Raw genomic sequence first — 26,670 nt, 5'->3', positions numbered from 1 at the left:
ACTGGCATGAAGTTACCCTTCGAGGTTTTCTGCCAGCAAAAGATTGACAGCTTAAGATGCACTAGTAGCAATCACAGAGTCGGTAAAGTGTGGAGCTGGAAAAAGCACAGCAGGTCAAGCAGCATCAGAGGAGCAGGGGAGTCAATGTTTCAGATCGGAACCTTTCATCAGGACCCTCCAATCTGAAACATTGAGTTCCCGGCTCCTCTGATGCTGCTTGGCCTGCTGTGCTTTTTCCAGCTCCATAATTTATCAAATGACTTCCCAGCATCTTCAGTCCTCACCATCTTCAAGCAGAGGCCAATGCTGGTACTGCTCTAAAATAATGAGGATGCAAAATTGCAAAGAATCAGAGCGTTGAAAGTATTTGGGTTGGTAATTTTTGGGGAAGCGGGAGGCATGCAGGCTTGAGAGGATAAGACAACCTGAGGCTCTTTACACTTTCTGGCAAGCAAGTGCCTCCAATAGCCCCAGCAACCTGGACGGACCCCATCATCACCACTAATTGGCACAATGAAATCTTAAAGACTGGCTCCTTAATATGCCCGAAACGTCGATTCTCCTGTTCCTTGGATGCTGCCTGACCTGCTGTGCTTTTCCAACAACACATTTTCAGCTCTGATCTCCAGCATCTGCAGGCCTCACTTTCTCCTTAATCAAGGCAAGATGAGGCCTTTAAACTGCCCCTTGTGCCCCCAATAGGTCCAATGGCAGGTGGCCACTCAGTGCATTCACCCACCATTGTCACAGTTATGTTGAGGACAAGCAAAGACAAGTTTTCACCCCCTCAATTTAATTTGTCCCCATAACACTAAATGCAACAACCGAAATGTTTTATATTCAGTCATTAAAACGCAAATCTGCCAGAATTAAAGGTTATTAGTTTAATATGATATGGGAGCTTTTTATCTATTATTATTCGGTTGAACAGAAAATTACTATTTGCATTGGATTTTAGTCACCAGACACAAAGTTACAGCTCCAAACAGCAGCTACATTGTATCAGACCTTCAAGATTTCAGAAAAAACTAATATACAGTACTTTTACCACCTTATAGCTATATGCTTTAACATTATGATCCTACTCAGAATTGTCTCAAACAAAAAAACAAACTTTGTTCACTGCATGCTACCATGCATCTCCAAGGTAACTCATTTCTCACCATCTAACTTGACTTTTCAATCAGCATATATACAATAAATGGACAACAGAGTCAATATTACATTGCACTTCAAACATCCTGGGGAGAGTGAAAGATTACTATAGTTAAATAAATTAACTTCTTCATGTAAAAATTATATTTTCTTACCACAAAATATGTGGTTACTCAAAATGTAATTTAAATACAAGTTTTTACATTAAACTAGAGATAAATACTAACTTAATATCACAGTATATAATTAAATTACCAAAGTCATCTTTAATGCTTTAAAAATTTTGCACTCCTGATTTGGTAAAACTGTGGCAAATCAAACAGGCAGAAATAGCTCAAGGAACTGAATGGCATTCTCCTGTTCTTGCCCTTCAACTAATTCCCTTTCAACGCCATTTCCTTTAAAAGGTGTGTGCATGGAACATCCAAAGAAATTTAGCATTTTGTTTTTCTTCTCATGAAAAGAATGTGCTCTGTTAACATCAGCTGCTGTCCATATCATTAGCCTCTAATGGGCTGAAAACTAAATTTCAGCTTTTGAGAAATAAATAACAATTAAACAGATGTCAATCCTTTTTTCCACAGCACAATTATGAAGTGCACGATAATTGTGAAGGACTCTTTCTAATACAAATTGGGGCTTCATTTCAGAAATAAAAAATTCACAAATAAATACTTCTAACGGATAAGAAATTTTTAATCACTATCATATCAGATATAAAACCAGGAAGAAGTCCGAATCACAATTCACTTTATAGAGTTCCCAACATCACAATTTATAACAAGCGTCATCGAGCTTTTATGTTCACATTTAGTGAGAGTAGAACAGCTTGCCAAGTAATTTGGAATCTTTACTTTTGCAAGCTGCATCATTAAGCAGAGAGCAACTCATGATTACAATGCAAGTTTCAAAGTAGAAAATTTGTAACAATCTAACAGCTGCCATATACTCAAATAATTTAATGTAGTCAATCACGTATATAAATTCAACTACCTAGGTAAACAACTTAGGTCAAATTGCCAGTCTTCGTTAAATTTTAATCTGTATATTTCAAATTTTGCAAACAAATTGAGACAATAATCAAATAGAGAAAAAAAACAATTTTGTATTGTATACTGTTAACATTCAGAACTAAAATGTCACAAAGCTCAATTGTGTGCTACAAACATTAACCTGCAAGAGATCAGCATTAAAAATTAGAAATTCAAAGTACATTCATGAATATGGCTGAAAAGAAATCACTTTACATACTAACAACAGATTACATAATACATTGCTTAAAAACTTCATGTTACTCAAGCAAGAGAAGAGGCCACGGACAACCCAAACAAACTTAGCAAATACCAAATGAAAAGCAACATCAATTTCACTGGCGACAAACCCAGTCACACAGATTAAGCAAGCACAATACTGAGGTGCCTTATCTCTGACCACAGGAGGAGGGAAGATAGATTCTGCAGGATGAAGAAATTCATACTATGTAATAGGCAGAATCAATTGCTACCTGCCTCAATCAATGCACCCCACTTTCACTGTTCAACAGCTCACAAATAATTAAAGTTAACACGAACAAAACCCCATCTATAATGACTAGCTAACCACTGCCATGACAAACTTAAAAGTCGATGATATCAATCTGAATTCAACAGTGTGGAACTGTGTACAGCTGACAACAGACTGTGAAACATACCTTTATGGTCCATGCTCGCACTTCATCTGGCCCTGCAGTAAAAAAATATTCAAGCAGCAGAGATGAGAATCCAGTCTTGATGATCTTGGGCAACGCACTGAAATCACAAGCATACTAGTGTTTCTTTCAAAGTATATCAAAGTTATTTCATTGCAAATAGTTTAAAGCTATTTAACATTTTGGCATTGTGTAAATGTGTATTCCTAAAAACTAATTTCATATAATAAAAAACAAATATTGTCTTTCATAAAGCTATCAAATGCCAAATTGTATTTTCCAAATGTTTCATTGTCTATTATCAAGGCATGGGTATAGTAACCATAAATTCATATATTGTCAGAAAACATACATACTGAAATTCTTCAAGTAGCGTGCATTTGAAGTTATACCATGAACACACATGATACTTGTTATGGACTAGGCCAGACCCTTCAAAACCTCTAAGCAGGTAGCCCAAACTGTAACTTTGCTATTTGTTGAGCTAGATGTATAGTAGATATTCCCGGTGTAAATTAGCTGGGTTGACTGCCAAATTTTAAACAAACAAAATTTATTTACAAAGTTACAAAATGAAACACACAGAACAGAAAATAGAAAACCCGATAAGTTATCCTTTCCAAATCCGACTTAATGCTGTTCCGAAAACACATACATCCCTTAGCACAAACAGTAAGACATGCACAGGCAACTCTCAGTTCGAAATCAGAAGGGCAGATGAGAGAGAGTACCCAGCCTTTCTTTACACACACAAAACTGCTGAACTGAACCAAAAAACCTCATCTGGAAGGACTGGCTACTCCCCTTTCATTATACAAGTTACTTCTAAAACATGAAAGCCTTTTGACTGAGGTATCATCTGTTTCGGGATAAACAAAAAGGGCCCAATAAACCTCCCATCTCTGCACCAACTCAGCTGTTTTGGAGCTTGGGCTGTTTTACAACCTCTCTGAAAAAAAATCAAAGACATAGTAACTTTGAGAAAAAGGACCAGTTTTGTGACATACTCTAAAGAGTTCTGAAGAATTCATTTGGCTTGAGTACCTCCATCAGTTTTTGTTTTAATGTTTGATTCTCTAAAGACCCTCTTCCATGTCACAGCATATACAATATAAAAAAAAAATTTTGCAAGGGTAACGGTCCTGGGTGGTACGTTATGGTAGGGCACGGCATGGTGGCTCAGTGGTTAGCACTGCTGCCTCGCAGCACCAGGGACATGGGTTCAATTCCAACCTTGGGCGACTGTCTGTGTGGAATTTGCACATTCTTCCCATGTCTACGTGGGTTTCCTCCAGGTGCTCCAGTTTCCTCCCATTCCAAAGATGTGCAGCTTAGGTGAACTGACCATGCTAAATTGCCCATAGTCTTCAGGGGTGTGTAGGTGAGGTACATTAGCCAGGGTTAATGTGGGACAATAGGTTGGGTAAGTGTCTGGGTGGGCTACTCTTTGGAGGGCCGGTGTGGACCTGTTGCGCCAAAGGGCCTATTTCCAAACTGTAGGGATTCTACACATGATCTGATTTGAACCACCCAACATCTCTAACATTCACAAACCTTGCGAATCTCTAACCTGATCATCAACTACCAATCACTTGGTGATAAGAAATATAATTGCAGGCTTACACAATATTTCTAAATAAGAACTGAATCGGGTACCAACACAAATAAGATTTAATAAAATTAATATGAGCTTGAGCAATGCATAGTACAACTATATATCATATGGGTTATACCAACAGAAATGCACACTTCAACACTGCCTTAGTTAGAAAAAGAAAAATCACACCTTGTGCTTCAATGACTATCACCTAGTGGCTCTGACCTTCATAATTATGAGGTCCTTCGAGAGGTTAGAGATGGCTCACATCAATTCCAGCCTACGAAATTGTCTCGATTCTTTGCAACTTGCCAATTGGAGCAACAGGTCCACAGTAGACAACATCTCCCCAAGCCTACACTCATCTCTGGCACATCTGGGTAACAAGGATACCTATGTCAGTCTTCACTTATTGAGTGCAGCACTGCCTTCAACACCTAAATTCCAAACAAACTCATCTCTAAACTCTGAGACCTAAGTCTCGGCTTCCCTTCTGTAACTGGATCCTCGACTACCTGACCCATAGACCACAATCAGTAAGAATAGGCGACAACACCTCCTTTGCACCAGTGCCCTGCAAGGCTATATACTCAGCCCCCTACTATACTTGTTATTCCCTCACAACTGTATAGCCACATACCACCCCAACTCCGTTTACAAGCTTGCTGACGACATCACTATTCTTGTTTGAGATCCGACCTACAATGCCACAGAATACAGGAAAGAGATTTAGTGCTTAGCAGCATGCAAAACAAAGGAGTGGTCATTGACTTCAGGAAGTGGAGTGGAGGGTACGCCGCTTTCTGCAAAAATGGCGAAGGTGGAGATGGTTGAGACTGTCAAGTTCCTGGGAGTGATGATCACCAACAATCTATCCTGATCCACCATATCAACATGACAGTCAAGAAAGCACAACGTCTCTACTTCTTCAGGAGGCTAAGGAAATTCAGCTTGTTGACAAGGACTCTTACCAATTTTTATAGATGCACCATAGAAAGCTTTCTATGCTCTTCCCAACACTACAAGGAACTACTGACAGCCGTGAACTTGACCCAGTTCATCACACAAACCAGCCTTCAATCTACTGGCTCCATCTATGCTTCCCACTGCCTTAGGAAAGCAACCAAAATAATCAAAGTTCACTTCCACTCTGGTTAAACTCTCTTCCACCTTCTTCTATCAGGCAGAAGATACAGAAGTTTGAATACATGTTCAAACATATTCAAGAGCAGTTTCTTCCCTGCTGTTATCAGATTTTTGAACAGAACTCTCAAAATGTTAATTCTGATCACACTCTCTCTACAGCTATAACATTGTGTTCAGCACTCTGTTCAGCTACCCTGATGCATGCAAACCTGTACTTGGTACATGTGACAACAATAAATCAAACTCAATTACAAGTCTGCACCATTATTACCACAATTTGATGAGGCACATTACTACTTTTTGAGGAGGTGTAGCAGACTTCTGCTGCTCCGAATTCACCAAATATCATTGTTGCAAGAAATATTTCATTTTAAAATAGTGAAGACGCAAACAACATGTAGAAGCTTCTCGTGATGAAAGTTGACTTCAGTTTTCAGTTCAATATTTCATAATTTAAGAAATAGCTTCTGTACGGCTTCTTAGAAGAGTAGGATTATATGCGTTGAGGAAGTGGGAAGAAAAGATGTACAAAGGTAGAATGACCAAACAAGGGAATACCAAACAATTTGACCCCATCATTGAAAACTTACTGAATACAACTTATCTCTTATTTCCGAATGCCTAAACACTTCTTAAGAGCAGAAAATGGATCCGCTTAGGAGGGGAATGAGTCAACAACAACTTATTTACAAGGAGCGAGCCCATAAATAAGAGCATGAATGGCTTAGAACCACATCCAATTCATCTGAACTCTATGAACTTAAAAGAAAATCACTTTTTAAAAAAAAAAGCAAACTAATTCAGTGATACAAATGGCATTATCTCTGCCTCTGGACCAGGAGGCCTGGATGAAGTCTCACCTGTTCCAGAATATCAGCTCTGAACAGAGATTGGTTAGGAATGTCTATAACAAATTACGTATACCTCTGCTTTATATACAAAGTTTCCAGACCAAACAAACAAGTTCAACTGTGTACTCCTCTAACAAGCACCAAGAAAACAAAATGCCCAATACTTCTGTAAAGTATGTTCTCATTCCAGGCGAGACCACCAAATTTAGCAACAATAGCTTGTTTTGTTTAAAGTAGGCAACACTAGAAATTCTAGGTATATGCAAAGTAAATAAAACTGTAAGATTTCACAATTTTGAACAAAATAAACTTTACATCATTAGAAAAATGAAACAACTTGCTACAAACACAAATATACACATAGAAGTTATACTTTAACATTCAGATTTAATATGAGATAAATATGGGTGAACATATTTATAATACACCATGCAGCACCCTAAATATCAGATGCAGTTGAGACAGATCCCCCAAAAGTTTCTGCAATCCACCCCCAGATATTACTGATGCTATGGGTCACCAATCTTATTAAAGCTTTGCCTCCTTTACGAAGGATCCCAATTCTTCACATTTGAAGATTTACCTCTGACAGTCCTTCCAGGTCACTCTGCCACGGACTACGTCCTGATAGCTCAATATTTTGTCTTAAGATAACAATCCTCAGAATTTGTAAGACTGCTGACAAACACTCAATTACTACCACAATTTGAGCTTTTCACTAGACTTCGTTGACTTGCTGCTGTCCCTGAGTTTCTCTAAGCCTCATTTTTTTCTCAGTTACACTAAACAAATAGTACTTAAGAGCTTTTTTCACTCTCACTCAGGTACCAATTGCTCCTCAGGACCAGAAACGTTCACTTCTCAGCATTCCAATTTTTATTCCAAGACTGAATCCCATTGGGCTTCACATTCAGCTACCTGCAGTATTCTAGCAACATGGAGCCACCTTCTCTGACAAACTGTCCAAACGATTACTGTAAGTATACCCTCTTAACACATTCCAAAACAGCCCCACTGTTCCAAAGTGAAATCAAATGTAGCAACTGGAAGACTGTGCATTGAATGTTACAATATTCATCGGCTGCTGCCTTACATAGCACAGATGGATGCAAATAATGTTTGTTTTCACAAGTATTTAGTTTAAAAACAAGTTCTGCCATTCATGGTTTAAAAACAGAAGTTTGCAGAAGAAGTATGTCTATTAACCTTTGTGTTTTGTTTTCTTCCAGGTATTTCTTCATTTCTTCTTCACCCATTTCCTGTAACTTTAGTTCAAGTGCTCCACTGAAAGGTATGACCATTGCTCTTGGGTCATGCTTGTCTACCCATTCTTTAATTTTTACCAACCTGTACACAAAAGGCACAAAAACATTATCATGAGCTGCATGCATCATTGTATCACATTCATTATCCAGTACAACATTCATATTCATTAGCAATGTGTGGTTTTTAGATGTTGTTTTTCTGTATGTGCCTACCATGGTCAAGTTGTCAACTAATGTTATGCTAATAATCTGAAATACTACTGAAGTTGCAGTTAGCTTTTACTTAATCTCAAGTTGCAGTTACACATTATGTTCTTTAGCAGTTACACATTATGTTCTTTATATGGAACCATTACTAATATTTTTAAAAATCTGGATTTAAATTGGAAAGGATGCACAACACAAATAAATTATTCAATGCCATTTGTCTTGCCAACACAGTACACGGCATTCTGTTTGCAAATCTGCCAGCTTGTTAAGGTCAATGCACATATATATAGGTTGATGTTAGCTACATAGATACAGGGGAAGAGGACATGAAACAGCAAGGGCAACGGAGGATATAGCAAAGCCAATCAAGAGGGAATCAGTTGGCAACAATGCAAGTTCTTTATTCAAATGTGTAGGTAGCCAGCTATCAGAATGCAAAGAAAATGCAGTGAATCAACTTGTATAGTTGCAGAATTTAAATCATTACCCCAGTTAGGAGTTCTGTCTTTCGAGCAGACAGCTTTGATATCTTGACCTGAAACCAATTTACAGCATGGAGATAATAGATAATGCAGCTCCCAACCACTGCATGACTGCAGTAAAAACAGCTAAACATCTTTTTGCGTGTGAGCTAGACTCATGAGTTGTTAAATGGTATCTTCAGTGGATTGATTGGTTTTTCCATCGTATCAATACCCTTTGAAATTTCTGACTTTGTGTCACTATTGTTGAATTTCAAATTATTTACGAGCAGTACAAAGTCTAAGAGGCATCCTCCATTTTTGGAGGTTCTTAATGAATCAACCTTGGTTTGCAAGCATATTTGTGATTGGCTCAACATACACTGAACTGAGAGCTTCTTTTCAACCTACGGCTGTCGATTTATTTCAACTATGCTTTCCACTAGTGAATTAAAACATGTAACATTGCAAGCCACATGACAGGTATTTTGATCATGGAGGTAGAAATGAGAGGCTTGAAGTCAAAGGATTGAAGAGTAGCACTATGATTTGCTGGAAGCAAAAGCTGGTGGTGAACTGCTTGCTAAGGTCCTTTGAAAGATTTGGCAACCAAGCAAAGCATTGTGCTTGTGATGTAATTGAGAAATACACCATGATGCATGAGGAAGGAATAAACTACTAAAACCCTCATAAATCACAAGTGCAGAGTTTAATTTTACTGATTATCAACTGTCAGATAAGTTTCATGAAATTGTATTCATAGCACAGCAAAAATAACATTACTACTTTTCAAAGGACAGAAAGCTAAATGATCTGTAGGTCTTTAATTATGGCAAATGCAAAATTGTTTGAAATTAACTGTTATCATTAACCAGCCAGTCTGCTTCATAAGTATATAACTACTTTCAAACTAAGAGGATATTATTTCTTTTCTGCTGAGAAATTCCAGTCAAGCTTAGTTGAAAATGTCCACATGCTCAACATCAATTCAAGACTACTGCTTTGAATGTCAAGTTCCCACAACCTCACCAAAGTCATCTGTACCATGAAAGTACCAGTTTTTAAATTTTGAAGTCAGATTCTTTGTTTTCTTGCTCAGAACAATTTAGCACTTAGCATAGATAACAGGAAAAATAGGAGTAGGAATAGGCCATTCAGCCCTTCAGGACTGCTCTGTTATTCAACATAATCACAGGAGGTCATTCAATTCAGTACCCTGTTCCCGTTTTCTCCACCTTTAGTTCTCAGAACTATGTCCTACTTGAGCAGCTTCTGAAACAGCACAAGTTTGTAACGTGCAGGGGAGAACAGAAATAGTAGCTCCTGTAGCAGTTCAGAGCTGGTAGATGCCAGTATGATGACACAGTGTTCTCATCTGCAGTAACTGCTGGCTGTTTGAGGAACTTTGGAATGGAGTTGATGAGCTAGTGTGAGAGCAACAGACACTGTGACACATTAGAGGGGGGGAAAAGAAACCTGGACACTGTTTCATGAGACAGGTATAGATATCCAGTATTTAGTTTCAGAGAAGTCTCAGCCAGTGCCCTTGTGTAAAATAGGTATGAGGTTCTTGCTCCTGGTATGGATGAGACAGACAGACTGCAGGGAAGATGAGTGAACTGACCACAGCACAGTGGTCCAGAGGTCCATCCAAGTTGGGGGAGGTAAAATTTAGCAGTATCAGAGGATAGCATAGTTGGAGCAATGGATATAGCTCTCTGCAGCAAAGACAAAATGTCTCAAAGGTAGTGATATTGTCAACTTGATGCCAACGTTCAGGATATCTTGCTGGGCTGTAGGGCAACTTGGATTGGGAGGAGAAGGATCCACTTGTGTGCTACATAACAAGGTGGAATAGGGAAGAGGTTCTGACATGGGATTACAAGCAGCTTGGGGTTCATTTAAAGCGCAGAACCACAAATATAATAACTTCTGAATTATTACCAGATCATGTGCAAATTGGTAGAAAAGAGCAAAGGTCATTGCATCACTCAGATACTGTTGTGGAGAAATGGACTCCAATTCATGGGGCATTGGCGCCAGATCTGGGGAAAAGACAGATCAGTTCTGTTTGGATGGGCTTCATTTGAACCATACTGGGTCTGATGTGTTGATGGATTGTATAACTAGGCCTCAAACTAATTAGTGGACAGGACAGTTCAATTGAAGATAATCAAAATAAAAATGATCAAAAAGAAAAGGAAGGGTATGGGTGCAGGGTTGTCAAGATATGAACAATAATCAATGTGTGACAAGAAGGGGCAGAGAATACACACAGTAGTGTAGCAGAAATCAGAAATAATAGAAGTCAAGGCTAAAGGCTCTCTATCTGAATGCACACTGCATTTTTAAGAAGGTAGAGGACTTGATGACACAAATAAAATGAATATGACTTGATACTATTGTAAAGACATGCATTTAGGGAGACCAACACTAAAATTCAACATTCAAGGATATTTGACGCTGTGGAAAAATTGGTAATAAAGGAAAAGGAGGTGGGTAGTAGTATTAATAAAGGAAGGTTTCAGTACAGTAGTGAGTAGTGATATAGATGCCACAAAAATGGAACTAAGTAATCGGGGGCAAGAAGTCATGGGTGGAAATCATCAATAGGACCACAAAGAGCTGTCTCCCTATAGGGCAAGGTATAAATTGAGAAATAATGGAGACACATAAGGGTACTACAATTGTTATGCATGGTTTTAATCTGTATATTGACTGGTCAAATCAGATGGACAAGAATAACGTGGAAGATGAATTGTAGAATGCAGCCAGGGATTACTTCTTGGAGCAGTATGATACTCAACCTACCTATTTTAGATCAGCTGCTATAGATTTAGTAATGTGTAATGAATCTACACATTACTAGATTAACGATCCTCTAGAGGGTGGCAATCAAACATGATGGAACTTTAAATTCAGTTTGAGGGACAGAAACTAGGTCTTAAAGCAGTATCCTCAACTTAAATAAGGGCAATTACAGACGTATGTCCAAAAATTGTCCAAAGCAGGCTGGGAATGAGACCAAGTGGATAGTTAGTGGATGAGCAGTGGCAGACATTGAAGCAGATAGTTCATAATGTTCACAAGAATGTATTCCAGGCAAAATAAAGGATGAATCACTTGGTTACCTAAGGCTTGAAGGAGAGTATCTGATCAAAAACTAATAATTGTGAAGAAGCGAAAACTAATGGTAGGCCACCAAATTATTTTCCATTTTAGAAACCAGCAGATGAATGAATAAGCTAAGAGGGGGGAAAGAAGTGATCATGAAAGTAAAAAAAAGCAATAAATATAAAAACAAACAGCAAGAACTTCTATGAGTATATAAAAAGAGAGTAGCTAAAGTAAATGTGGAACTCAGAGGATGCAACTGGGAAAATAATAACTGTGCAGGGAAATGTCAAATAACTTATAACAATATTTTTTATTGGTCTTTACAGTGGAGGACACTAAATCCCAAAGATAATAGATAAGCAAGGTGCTCATGGAGGAAAGATCATATAACAGTATCTATCTTAAGGGACAAAAATATTTGATGAATGGAATGAAAGGTAGATACGTCACCAACACCTGATGACCTGCATCCAGCAAATTTAAAGGAAGTGGCTATAGAGACAGTGGAGGCATTGATCATAATATACTACAGGGTTCTCACCAATTGGAGAAATGACAGACACCTGCTCAAGAAGGAAAGGATATAGAAAACTGTAAGCCATGGGCCAATTAGCCTAACATCTGTTGTTATAAAACTGCTCGAGTTGATTATTAAGAAATAGCAGCACATTTAGAAGAAATTAACTCAAACAGAGTCAACGTGGCTTGTGAAAAGCAAATTTATCAAATTTGTGAGAACTCTGAGGATATAATATGCAGAATTGATAAAGCTAAAATCTGTAAATGTCATGTATTTGGATTTCTGGATGGCATTCAATAAGGCGCCATACAAAAAGCTTTGCACAAGATAGGAGCTCGTCGTATTGGGGGTAATGTATTAGTATAAATTGAAATTGTTTAATACATTGAAGACAAGAGTCAGGATTAAAAGCTCTTTTTCAGGTCGTAAAGGTGTATCTAGTGGAATGCCACAAAGATCAGTGCTAGGGCCTCGATTATTTACTGTCTATATTATCGATTTCGAGGAAGGTAGAGTATAAAATCTACACATTTGCTAAGGATAGAAAAATAGGTGGGACGGTATACTGTTATGAGGAAAAAAGAATCTGTAAGGTATAGATAGGTTGAACGGCTGAGCACAAACCTGGCAAATGGAGTTTAATGTAGGAAAGTGAGATGTGGAGGGGAAAAAAAAAAATCAACAATGAACAGAGCATTCTGGGTCTTCTTATGCACTAAACACAAAAGTTAGCATGCAGGTATAGCACATAATTAAGGCAAATGCAATTTTGGCCTTTATTGTTAGGGATAATGTGGAGGTGCCGGTGTTGGACTAGGGTGAACAAGGCTAGAAGTCACAAGACACTAGGTTATAGTCCAACAGTTTTATTTGAAACCCCAAGTTTTCAGAGAACTGCTCCTTCACCTGACAAAGAAACAGCATTCCAAAGCTTGCGATTTCGAATGAACCTGTTGGATTATAACCTGGTGTCGTCTGACTTCTAACATGTAGTGTTAGGGGGTGAAACTTAAAATTAAATATGTCACTACAGGGTACTGATGAGACTGCACCCGGAGTACTGTGTAGAATTTTGGTCCCTGAATTTAAGGAAGGATATAGTGGCATTGGATTCAGACTGATTCTTTTGATGATGAGGTAGACTCATCAAGAATGGCTAAACAAATTAGATGATTAAGCATTAGAGTTTAGAAGAATGAGCGGTGATCTTACTAAGACATAAGATTCTGAAGGGGCTTGACCGGTTAGATGTTAAAAGAATGTTTTCACTTGTAATGAACTCTAACAGTGGGTCATAGTTACCGAATAAGGGAATACTCATTTAAAACTGACATATGTAAAAAGTACTTCTTGCAGAGAGTAGTGAATGGCTGGAATATTCTATCCCAGAGTTGTGGAGGCTAAATCAATGAATGTATTTAAAGAGGTGGTAAGATACATTTTTGAAATCTCAGGAAGTTCAGGCTATGAGAAGCTAGCGTAAAGGAGGAGTTAAAGCCTGGGGCAAATCGGCCATGATATTACTAACTACCAGGCAGGCTTCATAGCCAAATGGCTTACTCCTATGTTTTTATGTTCTTTGTATAAGCTGAGGTTTGATAATGGGATGTTGGTTCAAATAAAGTTGAATAAAGTCCTGAGGACTTGTTTCCTTTCTCCAAACCTGAATAACTGAGTCAACACAGTGCCAACACAAGGGTGGAGTTTTTGCTAACTATTTTGTACGACAGTCTTTATTTTCTGTAAAGTCTTTCTTGGATTAACTATATTTGACAAGCATAAACTACCACAGAATAAACCGATGCCTATCTTGTTGGATTCCTGCAATGTGATAAGTGACTTGGAAAAGGGTTTTTAAATTTATATATAGGGTGTAGGTTTGCTCGCTGAGCTGTAGGTTTGATATCCAGACGTTTCATTACCTGGCTAGGTAACATCATCAGTGGCGACCTCCAAGTGAAGCGAAACGGTTGTCTCCTGCTTTCTATTTATATCTTGCAAATTTATATATATAAAATCTACATGGTAACTAATATAATTCAGTGTGAAAGAAACTCTGCAAACCTTTTGATTTGCTTTCCAATCTTCTGTTGAATACCTCCTGCAGGATCTCTTTGTTGACTTCAAATGGTCAACAGAATTATCAGAGCTCTCCAGTCAGATTATCATGTGTATTAGGAACAAAGCACAATATCCCAGAATACTGTGCAAGTATACACTGGTTGTCAGTCATTATTTGGAGATGCCGGTGTTGGACTGGAGTGTGCAAAGTTAAAAATCACAACACCAGGTTATCGTCCAACAGGTTTAATTGGAAGCACACTAGCTTTCGGAGTGACGCTCCTTCATCAGGTGGTTGTGGAGGACAATTGTAAGGCACAGAATTTATAGCAAAAATTTACCATGTGATGTAACTGAAATTATACATCGAAAAATACCTTTACTGTCTGTTGAGTCTTTCATCTGTTCGAATACCATGATAGTTTCATTTCTTTCATGTGTAAATCACAAAACCTTTTTTTTTAAAAAGCTGCATTCTCAGGTTAACTGTAACAATTGGTGCTAGCTAGACGATATATTGAAAGTGTTAGCCCCCGTGTTCTCTGTCTGTGCTATGGTGTTTAGATTGATTCTAATCTAAAAAGTGAGATAACAGAGTTTTACATGAATTTGTGCAGTTTTTGACCAAAATACAATGTAACTCTGTTAAGTATAAATTCACCCCACAGAATATGTGTGTGCATGTGGGTGTGTATGTGTGTCTGTCTGGGTTGGGGGTTGAGTGTATTGTGTGTCTGGGGTGGGGGGTTGTGAGTGTCTGTGAGAAAGAGTGTATGTGTGTGTGCATGAGTGTAGAGCAGTCTAAGTCTCTGAGAGGATGCCTGTGAGAGTGTGTGTGTGTCTGTCTGTAAGGGTGTGTATGAGCGTCTGTGTGTGTGTATATAGTGTAATGGTGGTCACCTGTAGTGTGACATGAACCCAAGGTCCCGGTTGAGGCCCTCCCTATGGGTATGTAACTTAGCTATCAGCCTCTGCTCGGCCACTTTTCACTGATGCAAGTCCACCTTGAAGGATGGTCACCCGAAGGTCCGAGGTCGAATGTCCTGGACCGCTGAAGTGTTCCCCAACTGGGAGCGAACACTCCTGTCTGTCGTCAGTGCTTGCTGTCACTTACACCATCTTCTACCACATAGTTTTGGATGCAAAGAGAATTCTGCACATGGAACTAGGTTTACCATTCATGTACATCATACAGTCAGAGAATGACGCACAGAAAAAGGCATTTTTCTACATCATGTTAACACTGGTTATCAAACATTTATCTACTTTAATTCCATTTCACAGCACTTAGCTCAGTATTGTGGGTGTGATGTTTCAAAGTGTACATCCAAATGCGACTTGAATGTTATGATGATTCCCAGTTCTATCATCCTTTCAGGCAATAAGTTCCACATGTCCATGACACACTGGATCCTTTAAATCCCCTCTAAACCTGTGCCTCTTACCTAAATCTAAGCCCTCAGTAATAACATTTCATCAAGGGGGAAAGCTTCTTCATATCTAAACCATCTATGCCACTCATGATTTTGTACACTCTCAGCCTTCTCTGCTCCAAGGCAATTAACCTCAGCCTCTCTTTAGGTGAAATGTTCCAGCCCGGGCAACATCCTGAAGCATCTTCTCTACACCTTCTCAAGTGCAATCATGTGCTTCCTTTTCATGCAATAGTCAGAACTACACAATTTTCTTGCTGTGACCTAACTAACATTTCATATAGCTCCATCACAATCTTCTTGCTCTTGTACTTAGTGCTTCAATTGATAAATGCAGATATCCCATATGCCTGAACTATGCAATAACCTGCCTGTTGCCTTCAGAGATCTCTGCACATGCATATCAAGGTCACTCTGATACTCTGTACATCCTAATGCTCTACCATTCATTACGTACCTCTTTTCTTGTTAGTCCTCCCAAAACATATCATCCCTCACTTCTCAGGGTTAAACTCCAAGCATCTTTCTGACTAGCACATCAGCATCATCTTCTAGCCTAAGGCTTTCCTCCTCAATACTTAACATACTGTCAAATTTACTCATCAAGTCTCCTGTATTTGTGTCAAGATATTTAAAGTACACTACAAACAGCAGGGAAGCCAGCATTAAACCTTGGGGGTACAACACTAGACAAGTCTTCCAGTCACTGAAACAACTTTTGATTATTCCCTTGTGTCTCCAGCCACTAAGTCAATTTTGGACACAATTTGTCAAATTCCTGGGCTTTTACCTTTTTGACCAGTCTCCCATACAGGACCTTGTCAAAGGCCTTACTAAAGAGTAAGCCATACATCAACTGCACCACCCTCATCCACGCATCTAGTCATCTCCTCAGAAAATTCAATTAAATTTGTTAGACATGATATGTGCCTGACAAAATCATGCTGACTATCCTTGATTAATCCTTGCCTCGCTTGTCTGTCAGAATGTTTTTGCCAAAAGTTTCCCAACTTCTTATGTTGGGCTCACTGGCCCCGACTTATCCCCAACAGCTTATGGAATAACGATACAACAATAGTTACTTTACAGTCCTCTGCAGTCAGAGATGATTTGAAAATTACTTCAGGCCCCATGTAATCATCTTCCTTGCCTCCCAGAGAAGCCTGAGATAGATAACATACAAATCTGGGGAATTTTCACCCACTAAAACGGTTATTAATACCTTCCTCCCAAAGCCAATTTATTCAAGTTTATCACAGCCTCCTTCCCTAATTTCCACATCTACTTTTGCACTTGCGAATACAAATGCGAGCGCTCATTCAAAACATCACCTACATCTTCTGCTTTCACGCACAGATTCCCATTTTGGTCCCTAATCATCCCTGCTCTTTCCCTGTTTACCTCTTTCCCCAAATCTACTCAAAGTACCTTCCAATTTTCCTTTATTTTACCCAGAAATGTATATTTATGCCCCCTCTACACTCTCCTAGTTTCCTCCCATGTATTTTCTATACTCATCCAAGTCTTTGTCTTTAGCCCTTGATATCTCCCTTCTTTTCCTCAGCCAATCATGAATATTCCTCCGACACACAGGGTTCCTAGTACTCGAGCAATATTTTTCTTTCCTTATCTATCAATTTCTACCTTAAGCATACTCGAAAGACTGAGCTTCCACAGGCCTTTGTGATAGAGAATTCCAAACACCTACAACCACCTGAGTAAAAGATACTCCTCGTCTCGATCCTAAGTAGTCCTCACCTTATTTTTAAATTGTGCCCCTTGGTTCTGGGCACTACAACTAGAGGAAATGTCTTACCTGCATTTATTGTGCCTATTTATTTAGACATTTTGTGAATTTAACTGAGATCACTTCTCATTCCTCAAAACCCTCGAGACTACAGGCCCAGTTTGCCCAACCTTTCTTCAGAGGACAGTCCCATCATCCTGAGATCAAATCTGAAGAACCTTCATTGCACTCTCTCTCTGACAATAGTAATCTTTCGGAGGTTACATTCCTCTATGTGTGGTCCAACCAAGCACCTTTACAATTGAAGCAACATTTCACTACTCCTGTACTGAAATCCTCTTGCAATAAAAGCTGTCATTCCATGAGACTTCCGAGTAACTTGCAGCAACTGCATCTTATCCTTCAGTGATTAATCAACAACGGCACCTAGATGTCTTTTGTACATCTACAGTCTTTCCAACCTTTTAAATTTAAGGAACACTCGACATATCTGTTCCTTCTTCCAATGCAGATAACTTCTCATTTTCCTATACATTTTATTTGTCATGTTCTTGCCCACCCACTGCACCTGCCCAATACTAGATTAGATTACTTACAATGTGGAAACAGGCCCTTTGACCCAACAAGTCCACCCCAACCAGACCCATTCCCCTACATTTACCCTTTCACCTAACACTACGGGCAATTTAGCATGGCTTAACTTGCACATCTTTGGACTGTAGGAGGAAACCAGAGCACCCAGAGGAAACCCACGCAGACACGGGGAGAATGTGCAAACTCCACACAGACAGTTGCCTGAGGCGGGAATTGAACCGGGTCTCTAGCACAGAGACAGCAGTGCTAACCACTGTGTCACCATGCTGCCCTCTGAAGCTGCTTTACATCATCCTCAAAACATACATTTCCACTTAGCTTTTTAACTTCCACAAATTCAGAAATATTATACTTTATCTCCATATCCAAATCATTGATGCATAATGTGAGCAGCTGGACCCCAAGTACTGATTTGAAACGATATTTAGTACTGCATTCCATAATGGTCTTCATACCACATAAAAAAAATAGAGGCACAGAAAAGGACACAAAAACAAGAATTATGAGGATGAGACAAAAAAAAATGCACAGCATAAACAAAAGGGAAGGATCAACAGGCTGAGTTTGAACAAATGACCTATTAGATGTCTTCAAATATTTGAAAGGTTTTGATGGAACATGCACAGAATACTTCCACTCATGGGAAAGATGCAACCAGATGCTATCAACACAAAATAGTCACCAATAATTCTAATACAGAATTCAGAAGAAACTTCTTTACCCAAAAAGAGTGTGGTGGGTAAGTGTAAATGGTTCTGATAGGTAAGAGTTGAAGTAAATAGTATTGATACATTTGAACGGAACGAGACAAACATATGAGAGAGAAGGATATAGAGGATTACAATGATAGTTTAGAGGAAAAAATGAGTGGAAGTTCCAACTGTTAAACAGATGCTAAGAGCAAGAAAGAAATAAAAGGGCTATGATGATAATTTAGAGGAAGAAATTTGAAAGGAAGAAAACCAGTACAGCATAAACTTACTTATTTACAAGGTGTGGACATTTATTGGCCATCCCTAATTGCCCTTGAAAAGGTAATGATGCACAGGTTTCTTAAACTGTTGAATTCCATGGTGGGTAGTACACCATAGGAAGGGATTATCAGGATTTTGATTCAGCCAGAAGTGAAGAGAAAGCAAAGCAACATAATTCCAAGTCAGGATGGTGTAAGGGGAACTTGCAGGTGATGGTGCACCCATGCATTTGCTATACCTGTCCCTATAGGTATTAGAGGTCCTAGGTTCTAAATGCATCTTGGTGAACTGCTACATTGTATCTTGTAGATAGTACACAATGTAGGTTCTGCAAATCACTACTGAAGGAATGAATGGTGGACGGGGTGCCAATCATGCAGGTTCTTTTGTCCTGGATGATGTCATGCCTCAAGAATATTGTTAGAACTGCACTCAGAAAACTCTCCATTCGTTGAGATATCACACTACTGACCTGTATTTTGTAGATGGTACTGAGTCAAGAACTTACCGCAAAATTCCTGGCCTGATCTGATCTTGTAGCCAATGTATTTATATGGCTGGTCTGGTTCAGTATTTGATGAATGTTATGTTAGTTGTGGCAGATTTAGTGATGGTAATGCCTTTGATTGTCAAGTAGAAATTCTCAGATTCTCTCCTGGCACTTAACGGCAAGTAAACTCAGTGCCACACATCAGCCCAAATTTAGATATTGTCCAGGTGGAATGTAAAGGGACTGCTTCAATATCTGAGGAGTTGCCAGTAATTCTGAACGTTGGTGCAAATGGGCTGATTCGGTGCCTGTGCATCTCATGTAAATGCAAGCAGGCAGGAAAGAGGGAAAATTAATGCAAGAAACGAGATGGTAGCAGGGGGAGGCAAGACTCTGCAATATAACTGAAAATTCATGCCAATGGGAAAAGTAGATCTTAAAAGGATCACTTGCTCATTGCACTTGTAGATAACAGAATAAATTAGAACTGATAATATTTGGAAAGGAATGTAACATTAGCTCCAAACCTAGCACTGGAACTGAATTTTCAATCAGCAAGCAACTCTGCTATTGTTCCACTAGGTGGCAGTGAATAATAAAATGTCTGTCTATGTCACTTGACAGCAAGACAAATGTCCAGAAAGCAATTTATACGCTGAGGCATGAGTCAGCCTCAACTTCCAGTCTAACCAACTTTTTACCAATACTGCTACAATTTTGGTACCCACAGTCTTGCGTTTCATACAGAAGCATTTTTCAGACCAGCCCAATCCTTTACTGAAAGACATTTTAGGTCTCATCCAGGTCTACTGAAGGACCCTTTGAAGGCCTCGCCCATAAAGGTGCATTTTCACATACTAGAAGCATCCCCAAAGACCAGAATTCCAACTCACAGGAGGAGATTCCAACACAACCAAATGACAAAATGAAAACACAGCAAGGAAGACTCTTTTATGGCATTGAATTCATCACCATTATGTTATGTGATGATACTATGGCTTTAAGAGGTGTATTTTGCCCTTTTCACTTAATGAAGGAAGGTTGAGACACAGAGAGAGAGAGAGAGAGAGAGAGGTACTGAGCAGTTTGTTCAAGACAATAAAATAAACAGCTTCTGAGGCTTTTTAAAAAAACATTGGAACAATAGAAGCAGCCTGCAATGGGTGGGGTAAAACTTCCACAGAACACAGATTTTTAGTTTCAGCTTTCTTCAGTTGCTGGGGTCTTAAAGCTAGATGTGGAAACTTTTATTCTTCTAGCTTAAAGCTGGGGCTCTCTTCCTACTGCCAGAATTGCATGTGAGACAATCTAGTTTATTGAATTTGCCAAGTGTGTTTATAGGATGTTATTATATTGGAATGGTTAATTAGTAGCAGTTAATATATTATTTTGCTAAGCATTTCAATAGTTACAGTTAAGCCAATTCTTTTCTTTCTATATTGTCTGTATTTTAACTGTAGTTTGAGCAATTTAATTGCATCTGGAACACAACACCCTACACTTACCTTTAAAGTAAGAATACATTGGGTCTAATATTTTTTGAGGGGATTTAGTCTAATATTTCCAAATATCTTTTGAGGGGATTTAGACCGGGCCATAACAGTTAATGTCTCTTATAGGTATTATTTGCAACTGATGGCATTGCTTTAGACTTCTTTCTACCTTTGCAAAGATTTTTCTTTTTTAATTTTTCCCAGTATCCTTCTGTTCATATCCTTTGCCTTATCCTCTGACCCATCCTGTCTGTCATTTTTCCTTCCCAGCATTTCACTACTTTAGTCCAGCTGTTCCACCCTTCTATCCTCAACAGAATTAGTCTTGATTTCCTTTTGACATAATCTTGCCCCGGTGTACACCTCTTGTCCAACATACTGTAACTTTGCTAATTTAAAATATTAAACCAGAAATGAATAGATAGGGGACCAAAAAAGTAAAGTGGCTAGAATAGAACTAATAATAAACTACTGAGCACATATGATAACAATCCTGGAATTCCTTTCCAAACAACAGAGTGCATCTACTTCTCCGTGGACTGCAGTGGTTCAAGAAGGCAACTCACCACCAACTTCTCAAGGACACTTAGAGTGTGAATAAACGCTGACCTAGCCAGCCCTGCCCAACATCCATGAAAGAACTGAAAATAATTCCTGAATGATCAAGATAAAATGATAAAATCAGTTTGTTCATAAATTAAAGTTCAAAAGCTTTTAAAGCATGTCCAATTGTGTGCAGCCAAAAGAACCAGCTTAATTTTAAGAACCTCCTTGAAATCTCTCATTTGAGTGCAATTAGTGGAACCCATAATGGCAATTAATTTGATTTGGACTGTGGCCAATTTTGGGGGATAGCACCATTATTCAACACACTGCTTCTAAACCAGTGCAAAAGATCTCAAACTCTATTTGTGTTGGAGATCATTTTTACCCTACAGTCTTTTGTGCTGTTGTAGAAACATTGCGCTAGATATTGGCACTGCTCCCAAAATTGGCCACAGTCCAAATTAAGTTAATAAGCATTAAATTTCAGCTTTTGTCAATGTGATTTATCTGAAGTTGATCAAACCAATACAAAAGATTACAGAAACTCTCTGTACCAGTTGCGATTTTTTGAGCTAAATTCTTTGCACTGATTTGTCTGATTTCAGACAAATTCCATTGGATAAAACAGTGCAACTTAAGCCCAAACTCATTCAACACTTCTCAATTGGTACACCTTACAAATTATCTTGTGGTCTATCCTCAACTTAACTATCCTCAACAATGTCGTAAATACTTAGTACTGTTAGTTACATTTTGTTTAATAACATTTTTATTAAGAAAAAATAGATTTTTAAATATTACAACAAATACAAAACAATGCAATTCAAAACAGTACAAAAATAGTACAAAACTAAACCCAAATAATAAAAAAAAATTCCCCAACCCACCATCCTATATGAATGTATAAACATATATAAAGTATAAAATTTTAAAAAACCTAAACTAGCTACTTAACTCACTAAATAAATACCTAACAATAAACAAATAAATAGTAATAACTCAGCACAGCCAAACAAAACACTCATACGTTCACAGTTCCTCCTCCCTGGATATTGGACTCATGAAACACAATCGTTAGGGCTATATAAAAGCACTTATTAGTGTGGCAGATAAATCTGTGTCCAGGTATTTCAAAAAGGGTTGTCCTGTCTTGTAAAAATTCTCAGTTTTGTGGTGTACCATATTTCTGAGAAAATCCAAGGGAATATGCTCCATAACAATCTTCCGCCAACCCAACAGGCCTGGGGGGTTTTCTGATGTCCAACCTAGCAAGATATTCTTCCTTGTACAGAATATAAGAATATTGAAAAGTTTTGCCTTATGCGAGTCTGCAGGAAATACAATGGGTAGGCCCAAAAGGAGCGAAATAGGGTCCTTCTCCACCCTACACCTAAATCCTTTCCATTGCACCAACCACAGCGCTCCAATATGTTTGAAGCCTGTCACAAGACCAAAGACAATGGGTAAGATACCCGTACAGACCTTGCACTTGGGGCATGCTGAAGATACCCCTGGTTTAAATTTTGACAAACGGTCTGGGGCTAAGTGGACCCTGTGGAGAATCTTCAACTGTAAAACATGGGTCCTATTGCAAATTGATATCTTCCTTGCATTCTCCCAAATATCCTCCCATGCCTCTGAAGAAACTTCAACACCCAGCTCTCTTTCCCACATCTTGCAGAGTCGATCAGACTCATCTGAGGTGGCACCCCCCAATTGGTGATATAAGAGTACTGACAGAGAGTGTATGCTTAGCCCTTAGTACCCCTCTTTCTATGTCAGATTTGTAGGGATCAGTCAAAAGTGTGATCCTTTTTTGAATAAAATCCCTAACTTGAAAAAAACGAAAGAGGTCTCTATTAGGAAACTCGTACTTCCGTACTAACTGATCAAAGGACATCATTCCATCTCCTTCAAATAAATCACCCATACAAGATATACCCCTAGCTGCCCAACGTTTATATCCTGAATCTATCATACCTGGTTGAAAACTCGGCATACCCACTAAAGGTGTAATCAAAGATGTTTTGCCAATATTACATTCCCTCTGCTGAATTGCCTCCATGATTTAACAGTATTGATGACTATTGGGTTATGGCAATATTCCCTAACTGTCCTCACCTTGTCCAAAAACAGCAAACTGGTAAGGGGGCACCTTGCCTGGGCGACTTCGATATCTAGCAATATTGAAAGAGGGTCCCCACAAACCCAATCACTTATGTAGGTCAAAAGCGAGCTTAATTGGTAATTTTTAATGCCCAGAAGTTCTACTCCCCCCCAATCTGTGAGACAACTGCAGTTTGGCTAATTTAATGAGGGGCCGTTTATGGTGCCAGATAAAGGAGCTGAACCAACTCTTCAGTCTCCTGAGTGTTTGTTTATTGAAAATCAGGGGGAGCATCCGTATAGGGTATAGCAAACGAGGGAGAATATTCATCTTAATAAGCGCTATCCGACCCAACCATGAGACTGGAAGTGCCTCCCATCTTTGGAGATCTTGTTTAATTTTTTTCAAATAATTGAGTAAAATTGGCTTTGAACAGCCAATCCAGAACTGGAGTAATGAATATGCCCAAATACACAAAACCCCCCATGTGACCACCTAAATGGGAATCTATAGTCACTCTCCAGAGCCAACTCTTTCGTAAGACCACCTATAGGCATAGCCTCTGATTTAGCAAAATTAGTCTTATACCCTGAAAAAGTGCCAAACACGTGAATGCATTGTATCAGGCGAGGCACTCTCCAGAGCCAACTCTTTCGTAAGACCACCTATAGGCATAGCCTCTGATTTAGCAAAATTAGTCTTATACCCTGAAAAAGTGCCAAACACGTGAATGCATTCTATCAGGCAAGGCACTGAAACTGCTGGATTTGTCAAGAAAATTAGAACATCATCTGCATACAGCGAGATCTTATGTAATTTTGACCCCACTTGCGGAGCTGATATATTGAGATCCCCACGAATGGCCTCTGCCAACGGTTCAATCACCAACGTAAAAAGTAATGATGAAAGGGGATAGCCCTGCCGGCTGCCCCTAGAAATATTAAAATTGTTTGATCGTACCCCGTTGGTAATGACCGCAGCGAGAGGTACACTGTAGAGAACCTTTACCCATCTTATGAAAACTTCGCCCAGACCAAACCGGTCTAGAGTATAGAAAAGGTACGGCCACTCAACTCGGTCAAATGCCTTCTCTGCATCAAAAGAAATGACCAGTCCCTGTATTGAATGCTGTCGGCATGCTTGAATTACGTTAAGCAGCCTCCTAACGTTATTGGAGGATCTGCGACCCTTTATGAAGCCCGTCTGATCCTCTTTAATAATAGAAGGTAACACAGTCTCCAGCCTTAACGCAACAGCCTTAGAAAGGATCTTAAAGTCCACATTTAAGAGCGAGATGGGCCTGTATTAAGCACAGTCTTCCGGATCCTTCCCTTTTTTAAGGATAAGTGAAATATTGGCCTCTCTCAGAGATGGTGGGAGACAAGCGTGACTGTATGAATCATTAAACATATTCAGCATCGGTCCTGGCAGTATACTTATAAATTCCTGATGGACTTCCCAGTGAATTCTATCAGGACCGGGTGCCTTTCCACTCTGAAGCTGCCTCACAGCTTCCTGCACTTCTTGCTCTGATAAATTCCAGAGAGGAGGAACCTGAACCACAAATTGCTGAGCCTTTGTGTCGCATGATCCGCCAAATACAAAAACTACATAAACTAAAACCACTGCATTTAAACAAACATACAAAATTATTAAAAATAAAAAACAAAAAACAGAAAACAAACCAACATATAAAGCACCAATAGAGCCGAGTAGGGGAACTCACCCCCTGCTCGGAGGGGGCAACTACCCTTCCCGAACTGCTCATAAATAGGCATCTAACCATCTCATCCACCTTCACTTCTCCCAGCTAGAGCCGCATTGCAAGCAGAAGCTAAAAAGAATAAACACCCCATAGAATATCAATATGAATAAAAAAAAACATTCTTTTATTAAAAAGGGAATAAATACTCCACCCATCCTTTGGAATGTCCTAACTTAGAAATTTAAAATGTACATCTTAACCACCGCCAGACATAGTTTGAACCAAATTATCATCAATAGAGGTAAATAAAAAGGGGAAAAACAAAACTCCAACCGATTTCCTCCATTTCTTTTACAGAATGATAAACGCATACCCAAGCAACAATATTTATACATACTACAATTGTTTAAATTAGGTTAGTTTGTCCACAAAGTCTCTTGCCTTCTCCGATGTGTCAAAGAGATGCATGGATCCATCTAAGGTGATCCGAAGCACTGCCGGATATCTCGGGGAGTATTGAATCCCAAGCTCCTTCAATCTTCTCTTGACACCATCATACGATTTTCGTTTCTGGATCACCGCCGCTGAAAAGTCCTGAAAAAACATGATCTTAGACCCCTCGTAAATTAAGGCCTTTGGATCCTTCCCCTGGAGTCTGGAAGCCTCCGTGACTCTCTCCTTATCCCGGTAATGATGGAACCGCACCAGGAAAGGACGAGGGCGTTGACCCAGACCCGACCTCCGTGCTGCGACCCGGTGAGCTCTCTCTATCTTCAATCCTCTCATGCCAGTCTCCAAGTCAAGGAATTTCGGAAGCCAATCTTTAACAAATTCCGCAGGCCGCTCACCTTCCTTACCCTCAGGCAGATCGATGATCCGAATGTTTTTTCTCCTGCCCCTGTTTTCAAGATCATCCACTTGGTCACGCAAATTATGAACCTGCGTCTTCAGGGCTTGAATCTCTTCCTTGAATGAACTGGCATCAGCTTCCACGATGGTGATCCTGTGCTCCACCTCATCCATCCTCTTCTCCAGGTCTCCCAGCTGCTGCTCGTGCTTCTGCAGCATGAGAGAGACTGGAGCCAGCTTCTCTTCAATCTGTTTCCCCCAACATCGCGCGAGATTTCGAGAGCTGGTTCACCAGGTCCTGGAGAATAATCTGCTCGGAGGCTGCTGCAGGCCTGGCCTCAGATGCTCCTCCTCCCTTTTTAGGCATTTCTGGACAGCTGAAAATATAGGTAAGTCAATTTTTTTTAAATGTTTCTTGGGGCTCCACAATCTTTCCAACATCCCAAGAAATCCGGATGACCTGTCGGGTGGGTTAAAGGACTGTCCTGCTCCTGCTGCAATGCGAAGCTCTGCAGTGTGATCTTCTCAGATCACCGCCATCTTAGATCCCCCCCGTTAGTTATATTTCTAACTAAGGTCAAGTAAAATCTTTGCACTACCTATAAAACTCTATTTAGTTCACTGAATTTTCCTGTTGAAAATGTATTGCTTTTTGTTCTCAT

At 39.3% G+C, this 26,670-nt stretch overlaps 1 protein-coding gene across 1 annotated transcript in view; it reads right to left on the bottom strand.

The window, feature by feature from the left end:
* ola1 (Obg-like ATPase 1) overlaps nt 1-26,670 on the bottom strand; it is a 210,058-nt gene that overhangs the window by 21,674 nt on the left and 161,714 nt on the right. Inside the window, exons 8-9 of the mRNA XM_043693599.1 lie at nt 7,643-7,783; nt 2,846-2,942 (exon numbers count right to left, since the gene is read on the bottom strand). Coding sequence (XP_043549534.1) covers nt 2,846-2,942; nt 7,643-7,783 — 238 coding nt within the window. The remainder of the gene's footprint in view (nt 1-2,845; nt 2,943-7,642; nt 7,784-26,670) is intronic.

This window comes from Chiloscyllium plagiosum, chromosome 7 (genome assembly GCF_004010195.1).
Source record: "Chiloscyllium plagiosum isolate BGI_BamShark_2017 chromosome 7, ASM401019v2, whole genome shotgun sequence".
NCBI lineage: Eukaryota > Metazoa > Chordata > Chondrichthyes > Orectolobiformes > Hemiscylliidae > Chiloscyllium > Chiloscyllium plagiosum.
Note: the sequence above shows the minus strand (reverse complement) of the source record. Positions and strands in the feature narration are given on the sequence as shown.